The sequence below is a fragment of the Myotis lucifugus genome, unplaced genomic scaffold (assembly GCF_000147115.1).
Source record: "Myotis lucifugus unplaced genomic scaffold, Myoluc2.0 scaffold_198, whole genome shotgun sequence".
In the NCBI taxonomy this organism is placed as follows: domain Eukaryota; kingdom Metazoa; phylum Chordata; class Mammalia; order Chiroptera; family Vespertilionidae; genus Myotis; species Myotis lucifugus.
In genome coordinates, this window is record NW_005871246.1 from 1,175,713 (window position 1) to 1,188,689 (window position 12,977).

General features: G+C 43.6%; 1 protein-coding gene across 19 annotated transcripts in view; it reads left to right on the forward strand.

Moving 5' to 3' along the window:
* The window catches only part of BANP (BTG3 associated nuclear protein), a 140,948-nt gene that overhangs the window by 92,878 nt on the left and 35,093 nt on the right, over nt 1-12,977 (forward strand). For 2 of the 19 annotated variants that reach the window (XM_023761093.1, XM_023761094.1), the window contains exon 16: nt 2,741-3,421. The exons of the other annotated variants lie outside the window; for them this stretch is intronic. In XM_023761093.1, coding sequence (XP_023616861.1) covers nt 2,741-2,764 — 24 coding nt within the window. In that variant the 3' untranslated portion in view covers nt 2,765-3,421. Of the gene's footprint in view, nt 1-2,740; nt 3,422-12,977 lie in introns of those variants that run through there. 19 annotated transcript variants of the gene reach the window in all.

Below are 12,977 nucleotides of genomic sequence, written 5' to 3' on the forward strand. Positions count from 1 at the left end.
AGCATTTCTGCTTAATTCAGAGCCTTTTAAAGCACCAGTGACCGGAGTTTGTAGTGCTTCACAAACTCGTTGCTCATGTGTGTTGTGCACTTGCAGTAATACACTAAAGCGTTGTATATAAATATACTTCCTATTTACATGGCTAGGACTATGTCCTGTAATTAAATAATATCAAAAATATTATCCAAATTTGGTCCTAATTAGCAGTGTCCCTAGGTGCTGGCAGAAGCAAACTGTGGGTTAGGAGGTTAATCCTCAGGAAGGTGAGTGGAAGCTGACAGGTGATACTTTAAAACCATGAGAGCTAAGATGATGGGGCAAGCTCAGATGTGATTAATCAACAGTGCAGGCCAGCCTCTCAGAAATCATGTGCAACTCCAACAGTTGACTGTGAGCTTGTCATAGCAGTTTTTCCATTTAAATGGTGAAGTTTGGTTAAAAAATTCCCAAGTTCTTATAGGGAATGTTCAGATACTCAGTTTAAATAGCAAGAGGTTCATGGTTTGGTTCTGATTAATTTGATCTGATTGAACACTTGGCCAGCTCAAAATAATTTTATGGAAGTATCTAATCAGTTGGAGAAACAACAAAAAAATCTGGTTTAGTTTAGGAGATTGCATTGCAATTATAAATTTAAACATGGAAGTGGAGAGATTAGGTTAAGTTTGAGTAGTGGAAGAAAGAAGTGGCCAAAAAGAAAGGGCATTTATTCTAAAAATATCCTCAGTATAAGGTATTAAAGTTTACATTTGTGTGACAGGTGAGGGAGAAGGTGGTTCTGAAACTGTGAGGTGTGCCCTGCTCTGTGGGAGGCTTTGTGGAGTCAGCATAGGACAGGGGCCTGACTTTGGCACCACAGAGGAAGCAGGAGTGCTCTGAGGTCACACTTGGTGACATGAAGCTCCCAGCCACATGACTTCATATCAAAACCAGACATCTTCTGTAACTCATTTAAGTGAGCTGAAACAAAAATATTTTACTTTTTTCCTCTTCTTAAAGATAATTGTTTTCTTGGGGTTTAGATTGCATAAGGCATAGGAAATGTGTTGTTTTAATTAGAGCATCATGTAATACTCAAATTAAGAACATTTTTTTAGGAGAGAATGGGCATGTAGACCAGCTGAGCATTTCAGTCACATTAACAAGGATGTGAATCCTCTCTGGGTTAATTGAGATACTTCCGGCAAGATCAGCTGGGATAAGTGCAGCTAAACATGGACAAGGCACTTTGCGTTTAGTATATCCACTGCCTTTGTGATTGCTACTCTTGATTGCTTTGAGCACTTGAGTTGCCAGTGAAACTGAGTAAGTGGTTTGTCTCCACATAGTCATGTAAGTGGGAATGATGGTTGAACAAGAAGTTACCATGTCCATAGAAATTGCAGACATTAATTGACATTGGCATTGAAATACAGAGGATTCTAGTTCTAAATCTGCCTGAATTAGAACCAGTCGTGAATGAGTCCTGATTCAATGATATAAAAGTATAAACAACCAGAAATCCATACATTTGTATAAGTAAGTATGGATGTATGGATGTTTGTTGTGTTTTAAACTATTTGATAGTAAGTTGCAGATACCAAAAACTTTATCATAGAGCTTGTAAGCACGAGGACACTTCCCTACACAACCAGCTGTCACTCTTGTTTCAGTTACCTCTTGCTGTATTAACAAACTTAGGCTGAAAACGATGACCATTTATTATCTTTCATGATTCTCTGGGTTTATTTGGCAAATCAGGTGATTGTTCTGCTCCAAGTGGTGTCTCTGGGATCACCTGGGGTCATCTGGAGGCTTAGTAGGCTGCCCTGTCTGGGGGCTCACTCCCAGGGCTAGAGTGTGCTAGCCTACAGCTGGGAGCTCAGCTGGGCTGTCTGCCTGAGCCCCTCGGTTCTCCTCTATCCACGCTCCCTGCGTGGCCTGGGCCCTCACAGTATGGGGCATAATTCCAAGAGGGGACGCAACCAGCATTTAAGAGCTGAGGCTGTGGGCCCTGCAAGCCCCCATGGTGATTGTTTTCTTGGCGAGGCAGTGTGGGATACCCATGCCAGGATCTTGAATTGAGAAGGATGAGGTGTGGGATTGCCTGCGTCTCTCAGCATCCTTGCTGTGCTTAACACGTCTTCACTCAGTTCTTTAAGGCAGGCCATGCCCTGCCTAAGTGCACAGAAGGCACACAGGAAACATGGGCTGCACTGGAGTTTGGTGATTCTAAGGCGAGGCACCACTGCAGTTAGAGAATGGACATATTTCCACATAGACATTTATTGGGTGAATCCTATGCTACAACCCCCTGAAATGACCTTCCCTGTTCAGGCTGATGGGTTGGGGGTTATGCCTGTGTTGTGACCTCAGGCAGACACCAGCCCACCTGTGTGGCATAAAATCTACATCGAGAAACTTTACATGATTGATTGATGAACTGTGTGCTTTTTTGGGACTGCGTGGCTGATGATATAATCTGTTACATTTTCATAATTATACATTGTTAATTATTGAATTGTGGTTTTTAATTGAATTTTTGGGGTAACATTGTTTAGTAAAATTATATAGGTTTCAGGTGTACAATTCCATAATACATTGTTTGTATATTGTATTGTGTGTTCACCACCCCAAATAATTATTGAATTATTAAAAGTCTTAAAATTTTTTTTTGCTTTAAAAAAATAAGATTTTTAAAATATAGATTTGTACAATTTCTGAGATTCTTTTGCATTCTGTTCATTTCATTTCTTTGCAGAGTTTAAGAAAACAAAAGACCTAAACATTTATTCATGTTTGAAATAACGCTCCAAAAGCAGTCCGTTTTTGGATAATTGGCAGCTGCTGCTGGCTGACCTCAGATTCCTCTTGGGCACCATGTCTGCAGCTCCTCTGCTTACTGGGCTCTTTAACACCCAAGGATAGGCATCTGTTCCTGAGAGGGTGCTGATGGGTGTGTTGTTTTAGTTAATACTAAGTTGCTAATAAAAAACATAACCAAGAAGAACAAGTCAGGGGTCCCTTTAACTTCTATGTAATGTATAAAGGTTTCCCATCATATTAAATTACCTTCAGGTAAATTATACCTTTCTTCCCAAAACATCACAGGGAGCTAGTCATCTGCCTGCAGTGACTCAGGTATCCCTTTCCTGGAGCAGGGCATGTGCTTTCTCCTATGTCATAACCTCTTTGGTAGTAGTCTATAGAGGAAATGAGACAAATTCAGGAACTTGGTGAATGTAATTCCCCTTTACACATGGGGACAGTAGATAGTAGTTTTTCTAGGATCATAGAGGGAGGTGAAATCAGGGGTGGATCCAGAACCCAACTCTTATGACTCCTGAAGCTCCAGAGTAGCTACAGTTGTCTAGGACATCATCATCACTGTTGTTATGACCATCATCACTACCATCACCACCATCATCACCATTTATCACCATCACCACCATCATCACCATTTATCACCATCACCAGCATCACCACCACCATCATCACCACCACCACCATTATCACCATCACCACCATCATCATAATCATCATTATCACTACCACTATAATAATTATCACCACCATCACCACCACCACCACCACCATCACCACCACCACCACCACCATCACCACCACCACTCACACCAAGGAATCGAGTGAGTTTTTTGATGATCTTGAACTGTGTTCTAATCTGTCTTGTCTATTTATTGCCTTCTCTACCTCTTTCAGTTGGGACTGAAATGATGGTGTTTTCTTTGCCCAGCTCATAGGAATTTTAGTTGGGAGTAAGGTAACGGAAGCTATGAAAATGTACAAGAAATGGGACAAATCGTGGGAGCTGTTCCCTGCCTTGGTACAGTGTGCGTTCAGTAGGCACTTTGGTGTGGAGCAGAACCAGGAAGAGGCACGGGGCTGCTTCCAGATACAGACTGCATGCAGGGTATAGAATTTGAACCCAGTAGGTTGAAGTTTAGTAAGATTTGAACACTCACTTTGTATCAGACTCTGTTGCTAGGTAAAATTATATGTATTGAAACACTGAATTCTGGGTCAATTATTTCTCTGTATTTGGGAGGTTTCCTGCCACTTAGGAAATCTTGAAAGACTTGAGTTTTAGTCATGCTGCTTAGATCATGAATCATGAAATGGTTTAGAACTGGTTTAGCTAGATGCGTACTTTGGTACCAATAGGTTTTCTCTTTACAGTTGGATCTAATGTCATCTAAGATGTATGCGAAAAAGTTTATATACTGTATGTCTATAGGCTAAACAATGTCAGAGTACTTGATAATTAGGGAGATTCTGTGTGTTCTGGTAAGCCCATCTTTGTAATACTGGATACAGCTCACACACACATATGATACATGTGTATTAAACAATACAGTGATAAATCCAGGTTAATCTCATTGCGTATTGATGAGATAACGTTACTAACAACCAACTAACAAACTTGGGCCTTCTTTAAACTTTTAAACCTCTCGACTTCTTTGGCATTTGTGTCCTTCCTTATACTTTGCTTCAAGGTAAATTTCAGGGGCTGTCAGAATTTTCCCCATGAAGCGAGGCCTCTAAATCCAGCTGGGAAAAAGACTTGAAGAGATGAGAAGTATCCAACATTTCATATGTAGGACTTTTTTGGAGTAGGTGAGAAAAATGTGTGTGTGTGTGTAGGGGATTTGTGTAGGGTGTGTGTGTGTGTGTTTGTGTAGGGTGTGCATATGTATATGTGTAGGATGTGTGCATGATTGTGTAGGGTGTGTGTGTGTAGGGCGTGTGTGTAGAGGGATGTGTTTGTGTAGGTGTGTATATGTGTGTGTAAGGCATGTGTGTAGGATATGTGTGTCCATGCATGCACGTATAGGGTGCCTTTATCTGTAGCTGTAAAATGTCTCTCTTTCTGGGAAGCTTTAGTCCACTTTTATTGGTTTGTCACACTGGGGAGAACAGTGTCAGCTTCCCAGATGGCATACACTGATCATTTCACTTCTAATACAAATGTTCCCTTCAAGGAAATATGTTCCTGTATTTCATGCCAAAACACAAACAGAAATCTTGGAGAACCTACGTAGCTCAGGGAATTCATCCCTATGGAAAAGCCTCTGTACCAGAAATGGTGGAAAATATAATTTAAGCCATTAAAGGTCAGAGCGGAGTTGACTGGTTGTAAAAAACATCCTAGAAAAGTCACAGAAACAACTGGTTGAAGAGCATGGCCCACTGGCAGCCTTGGGCTAAGCGAGACCCTGCAGGTTCGTCACTCTGTCTGAGGCGGTTGGCTCGGACCAGACAAGAGGCCCATGGTATTTCCTGCTGCTGGCTCTAATTTTTCAGGAATCCTTCTGGTCCCCAACAGAGGCTTGTTATATGAATCAAAACAGACCGGATGCCAATGAGCACAGAAAACCTGAGAACTCGTAAGCTCTTTGGTTTCTCCTGAGCGGTGAGGAAGGAGTTTGAGGCTCCAGTGACGATTGGTTAGGAACGCTGGCGTGTCCCATTAGGCCTTTTGTTTTGTCCCTATAGTTGTAACGGAGATTGTTTCAGGTCAGGAAAGACCAGGAAAAAGCTGGGCAACAGTTTGGGCTGGGCAGGGTATTATAATGTTAGAGAGAAGCTGGATAAAATGATTACTTAAATGTACATTTTCAGTATTTGGGTAGTTGAAATGACAATGTCTTTGAAGGGGCTCTTATTAGTATGGGCTGAAGTATCTTTATAATAAAACCCCAAAGATAATTTTCAGAGATTTGGACATATCGCACACTGGTCTCTGTGCTCACGACCGCCCTGAGCCCCTTTGGTGGAGTTCCACATCAGTCTTCTGACCAGACAGTCAATGGAGGGGTGGCAGTCCCTAAAATTACAGAATCATTTTTTATCAATTTCATTATTGTCAAATATGTATTTAAAAGGTTAAATAGTTTTAATACTGTTAGATCTAAATTTTGTTCATTTCTATTCCACACAGTACCTGGGGTAGTACCAAATTATCAATACTTAATGATTGATGAATGAATACAATAGTTATTATTACAAATTGGCACTTATTTAATTGTAAGATACACAGGTTAGTTGAAGAACTTTGAAACACTTCCATTTTTAAACCATTAAAAATGTAGTATATATTCATCAATAATTTTAATCATGAATAATAGCCTGGAAATGTATGGAAGAGTTCTTTTTTTTAAAAAAGTTACTTATTGATTTCAGAGAGGAAGGGAGAGGGAGATAGAAACATCAATGATGAGAGAGAATCATTGATTGGCTGCCTCCTACACACCCCCTACTGAAGATAGAGCCCACATCCTGGGCATGTGCCCTCACCTTGAATGGAACCGTGACCTCCTGGTTCATAGGTCAACGCTCAACCACTGAGCCTTTCATGCCAGGCTAGAAGAGTTCTTATTTAAAACCTACAGCTCAATAACCTGAAAATTTGTGACTCCTGAGCAATTCCATTTTTCTTTTTAGTTGCAGAACTTTTTCAGTATGAGGAAGCTTTGGTGATTTCTTTTGGGCTTTTCTGAAACTTTTCTGTCACAGTCTTTTAACTGTGTATGTGTTGCCTGCTAGCAGGCCTGCTGTGTCACAGTAGAAACTATTACCTGACTGGGTGGGCAGCCCGAGCCCATGTCTGGGGCCAGGCCAGTGTACTTGTTGGTTTGAGTGCCTGTGCAGAGCGTCTAAGGAACATATGAAGGATTCTTTAGACCCAAGAATTCTATTCTATAAGCCATCAGAGAAGCTGCTATCTGTTGAAAGGAAGCAAAATTACCACTTCTGCACCAGGAACTTAATTTCTGAACTTCTGGTTTGTGGAGAGTGAAGGTGGGTGCAAGGTGAAATTTCAGAAGCAGGAACACCCCTTGGAACTATTAGCTCCAGGTGTCTCACTTTATAGACAGAAAAATTATGAATGGAAGGCACCTATTAGGACATTCCATTCCTATTCAGACCCTGGGTCTTCCCTTGTGCAAACTCTAGGAGCTCTAACTGGTCCGTGTTTATAAAACCAGCAGATTGTCCCCCATGTCCTTAACTGTGGTTGTGTTTGGACTCTGGTGGTTCCTTTCTTCCAGCTCGAGAGGAGTGTGGTCTGGGAGTGGCACCGTAATTTGCACTGAGTGTGTCTGGGTGCTGTTGGTCTCCAGGGTCTGCAGATTCTGGGAGAACATCATCTTCATCACAGGGCACATGAGTTGGGGAACCACCTGCTGATCAGTCCAGTGGTGAGAGGCACAAGCAGCGAGGCCTGCGGTGTCTAGTTGTGACAGATAAGAAAACACCAATGAACATGACTGAAATCTTGATGAGCCCTTGAACCATTGAAGGGCAGAATTATTGCAGAAGGAAAAAAATTTCAAGCACAATGTGATGTCCCACTTTTTACTCACTTTGAGAGTGAACCACTTAGGGGACTGTTATATTCACTGTGTGTTTATGAGGAAATCTTCATCTAGAAACCATGGACCCAGTCTGGTCAGGGTCCCTGCTTAAATTGTTAAAGCTGCTGCTCTAACAGTGTGTTGAAATGACTAAAAGAGAATCCTATGCTGTTTAACTCACTCGCTAACCTGTGGGAAACTGAAGGACATGAGAACCAAGTCCCTATCTTTCTCACCAGGAGCCTGCGATCCGTGGGTGTTTTCACACTGACAGGTTTACAGAGGACCATACAGAGCTGTGTCTACATAATCCATAGCAGAACCAGTGCCAATGCTAGTATTGTGACTTTTTATATAATTTCAGAGCGGAGGTCAACTTCTGATCAGGTAACATATCAAAGAGTCAGGATGGTTCCCCTATTCTGAGTAGCTGGAAGGTTCCATGTGTCCTCTCACATGGGTAATGAATTTGCACATATTTTGTAAAATTCATTACCATCTTCCTTTACATTTCCTTTAAGGATTTGCAGTCCAAAAATGAAATATGTGTGACATGCCACTGGGTTTGGATTGAAGAAAAAGTGTAATATCTGAGAGGTGTGTGTGTGTGTGTGTGTGTGTGTGTGTGTGTGTGTGTGTAGAGACAGGGAGAGGGGAGATTAAGAACACATTGAACTAATAGCTGCTTTGTGCATAATATACATGCAGGTTAGGCAGATCATCTAGGAATGGTTTTTCATGTGCACACAAATATAGTTGGTCAGTTACTGTTAGAATTCAGTCCATTGTTTCATGTTGATTCCCAAAGTAAAAAAACAAAAAACTTGTAAAGTGACACAGATTTTTAATTCTGCCTCTTCACCTGCCCCTTTGAGCTATTTGCTTGCTTTCAATAACTATTTTCACTTAATGTTCCTATGTCATCAGATGTATACATGGCACCCAATGCCATGTACTTGTTATGGTATAGTTTGTAGAAATAAGCCCGGTGCCTACTGATGAAGGCTGGTCTAAGCTCTGAGGATGGCATTCCAGCTGGTGAAAGATGAGATTTGATTTATACAGATGATTTTGAAGTGGGAGCCTTTAGAATTGTGATTGTGTGGGCCAACAATCCAGCTGTAGATCTTCTGTCCATGAGTGGAGGTAGTACCTCACCCAGAGCGGGGCAGGCAGTGACCGAACCGTGAGACATGAACTCTCCTAGGCCACACACCCACATATGGGCACCAACCCCAGGCCACTGGTAGGTCCATCTCATTGCGTTGAAGACAGTCGGGTAAACCGGGCCCCAGTTAATGGAAGGCTTGCTGAAATAGGATGGAAAAGTGTGGCTCCTTAAAAATAGGTCCTCATGATGTAAACAGTTGGCAAATCTTTTTGAGAGAATTACCTTCCATTTGGGGTGATGTTCCGTTGGCACCTGAGTTGAATTCCCAAAAGCCCCTCCAGAGTTGGAGAATACACCAAGGCTTAATAATTTGTGATTGGCAGGTGTTCAGCCAAGAGACAAGTTGGCCAAAAAGAAACTGAGTAAAGGCCTTGTAGCTGTTTTCTCTTCTTAACTAAGGCTTAAGTAGAGGGGATTTTAGCATAAATAATTCTCTTTGTTTTAATGGGAAATGATTATTAAAGTCAAATGAGCTCTTAAGATTTCTTAGTGGTATGATTTGCTGCGTAATCATTCTTTTCGATTTTTTCTAACATGTCTCAGTCACCACAAGGGATTGGCTCTGGCCTGTGGTGCGATGGGAGCAGCCCTGAGGAGTTGCCACGACTGTGTTCAAAGCCTCTTCTGTTTGGTTGTATTTTTATTGGCCTGTGATCCTGGGCACATAAGTTAGCCTCTGAGGCCCCATTTCCTCTTGGCAAAGTAGAACTAATGATAACAAACAAGATGGCATCTGTGTTGAATACCCAGTGTGCAGCCGGGGCCCCGGGACCCCAGCCAGTCCTGCTGCTCCCATGTAAACTCACTGGCACCATGGTCCTGCCCCACCATTCAGGGCTTTGGGTCCTTGTCTGCTCACTTTAGGGCTGAATGATGACCGACGGACTCTTCTGATGACTAAAATAGTGGATGTGTCACCCTGACATTTGCAGCCATCGGCAGCAGCTATCAGCAGCAGCCAGGATGTCCCTCAGAGCGGACACTGCAGTGGAGCAGAACCCAGGGATATCCCTGTTATTGGCCTCTCTTATATGAACCCTTGCACTCCTGGCTCAGTCTTCTCTAGGCTCCCTCACCCACTGGCTTTCCTCTTTGGTTTGGCCACTGGGGGGCGTAGGAGGAAGGGAACCCCGAGCTTCAGGCCTTCATTCCACTGATCTGCCCTGGGCCATGGCCTGGCTGCACCCCACCCCAGCACAGCTCTAGCTTGTAGCTTTAACTCCATATCTGCGAAATGGGTTTTCTGAAGTTGAATCACCTTCAGGAGGAAGTTTGTCCTTCCTCCCTCCTTTCTTCCATCTCTCATTTGGAGTTACCGGAGTGGTGGTTTCTCATTTCAGTGTATGAGTGATAGCATGAACACAGACCATGCTGGGTAATATGGAAGCACGCTGTAAAGTGTGAACTCCCTCTTCCTGAGCAGCCCTCACTCTCCTCCCCAGAGGTGGCCCACCATTGGCTGAGTGTGAAGTGTTTTTTGAGTTTTTCACTTGGACAAAGTTTAAAGAATTTTTTTTTTTACACCTGAAGTTAAACATTTGCGTTGTTTCTGACTCCTGGTGTCATTTAATCTGACCTCGGAGTGGGGTGCCTCGAGCACACTATGCAGTGAGAGCAAGCAGTTGTCACATTCGAACCAGGCTTTTCTGTGTTGTCCCAACGTGTTTGTGAGCAGCGTGCTGTGTGCTTTAACAGTGCTAACGACTCCTGGGCCCATCTGAAGGGTGCACAGGGGAGAGGAGAGGACGCTGGTCTGGTTCAAGCCTAGGAACCCTTCAGAAACGGGCATACTAAAACTGCCTTTGTCCTTGCCTGTCTTACAGTTTCCTCTTTCTGAACCCTAGAGGTTAGAAAGATAGTCTCTCAGTGTCAAGGGACTGAGGTAACACACTGTGAAGTCCCCAAATTCAAAATGCTCCCAGAGAAATGATCCATAGTGTCAGGAGTCCAGGGACCTGCTGAAGGGATTCTTCTTAAATTGAACTTGAAAGGTATGTAAACTAGGTCTTTACAAATCATTGAAGATAACACAGTGTGTGTATATGACTGTTCCTTCATTTAAAAGTCCCACAAAATTAACAACAGTGGATTTTGAACCTATGGCTGATTTATTAGAGATGCCTGTGGGTTTGTTAGTGGGTTTTTCTTTCACAGTTATCTGTCCTTCTGGCCATCTCCAAACTGGTTTCACCTCACGAGAAGGAAGATGATGGTGTTTATGTACCACACCTTCTGTTGAGTTCAGGTGGTTGTAACAGAACACCACAGAGTAGGGGCTTAAACAATAGACCTTTGTTCCTCACCATTCTGGGGGGTGGAAGTCAGATTAGCGTGCCGGCACAGTTGGGTTCTCGTGAGGACTCTGTCTCTGGTTATGTCCTCCCATGGCTTTCCTTGGTGCGTGCATGGAGAGAGCACTTCTCTCAGAAGGGCACTAATTCCATCGTAGGGACCCACCCTCATGGCCTCACTGAATCCTAATTGTCTCCCAAAGATCCTTCCTCCATACACCATCACAGTGGGGAATAGGGCTTCAACATACAAATTTTGTTTTGGGGGGTTCCACAGGCATTTAGTCCAGGGCACCCTGTCTGTTCCTAGAAAGGATATGGGATGTTGTGACTGAGCTCTGCTGTGGATGCAGAAAGGGATTTGAGCCTGAAAATATTTGTGGCTACTTGGTCCTAGATATCTTGATCAGACAGTAATCTCACTGTCTTACTTCAACGTGGAATTTTCTGAGAACTCCTGGAGAGTTCTTGGCTCCAGGTGGAGCTGGAGCCCAGCAGCCATTTGCTCAGTGGGTCTTGTTAAGGGAACTGAGTGTCAGGAGAACAGCTCCTGCCCATGGCCAGTTCTTCTCAATGGGAAATCGGAATCTGGGTATTTACTTATTTATTTATTTTTAATCCTCACTCTAGAATATGTTAATATTAATGAGGGGGGAAAGAGAGAGAGAGAGAGAGAGATTGACATTGATGTGAGAGAGAAACATTGATCGGCTGCCTCTTATACGTGCCCTGACTGGGGATTGAATCTGCAACATTTTTGGTGTATGGGATGACGCTCCAACTGACTGAACACCCGGCCAGGGCTGGAATCTGTCTCTTTTGAAGAAGAGAGAGATAGAAACATCAATGGTGAAAGAGAATCCTTGATCAGCTGCCTCCTGCACACCCATACTGGGGATTGAGCCCAAAACCTGGGCATGTGCCCTGACCAGGAATTTAACTGTGACCTCCTGGTTCAAAGATCAATGCTCAACCACTGAGCAACACTGACCGGGCTGGGATCTATTTTTTTAATAGACCATCGGCTTGTGTCTTCTGAATTTTGGCGGCTTTCTTATTATGGTTTTTAAGCAACAGGAGCAACTTAAGATTTGAGCTGGTGTCTGGCTGCTCTTGTCTGCAGCCCTGCACTACTGAGTTCATGTCTGTGTATCTTGCTGGGTGGCATCAGTCTTGTACTGACTGTTCTTGGTTCAAGATGTGCCTGTACTGGACCCAACGCAGACCTGCTCCCACACCTGTTAGGGTGTCCAGGAAGCCTATAGTCCAGCAATTTGGGGGAAGACTGTTGGCATCTCCTTTGAAAGGGCAGAGGGGCAAGCTACCCTTTGAGCTCACCTAGAGAGACCCACCTGTGAAGAGCTGACAAAGATTAGGGAGAGGAGAGGAACTGTCAGGATGTTGTCAGGAAGCAAAAGGCCTGAACTTTTTTCAACTAAATACAGTTGACCAGATGGCCCTGGGCATGTATTCTAGCTGAGGGTCTGAAAGTGTGAAGACTGTTCCTGGGCCGTCATCCTTAAACCAGTGACCTCCACTGGGTGGCTTAAAACAGCCAGAAATGCATCCTCTTCCAGCTGTAGCGGCCAGAAATCCAAATTCATCAGCAGCAGGGCAGCACTCCCTCCAGAGGCTCTAGGGGTAGATCCTTCCTTATCTCCCCAGTTCCTGGGCCTCCTGATAGTCCTTGGCTGTGACTGCATCACTCCAACCTCTGCCTCTGTGTTTCCATGGTGTTCTGCTTTCTTTATCTATGTCCAATTCCCCTCTTCTTATAAGGATATTTTTCATTGAATTAGGATCTATCCTGTTCTAATGTGATCTCATCTTTTGCATTCTCCAAGACCCCATTTCAAAAGAGTTCCAACTATCTGTTTCAGAGGTTAGGACCAGGAGATAGCTTAGAAGACATAATTGATCCCACTATATCCCTGACCCCAACATTGGCTGACCACCCCCACCTTGGGCCTACATCCCACAGAGATGTGTGACAAATCCAGGCTCTGCACCATGACACAAGTTATTTGTGAAACGATGTGAGTTGGTGACGTTCTGGGTGCGGTGGGGCTTCCTGTGGGAGATGCCTGTGTGCTCTCTGTGCCTTCACGTCCTTCCTGGGGACTCCCAATCACTGTCTGATGCGCACACAGGCGCAGTCTT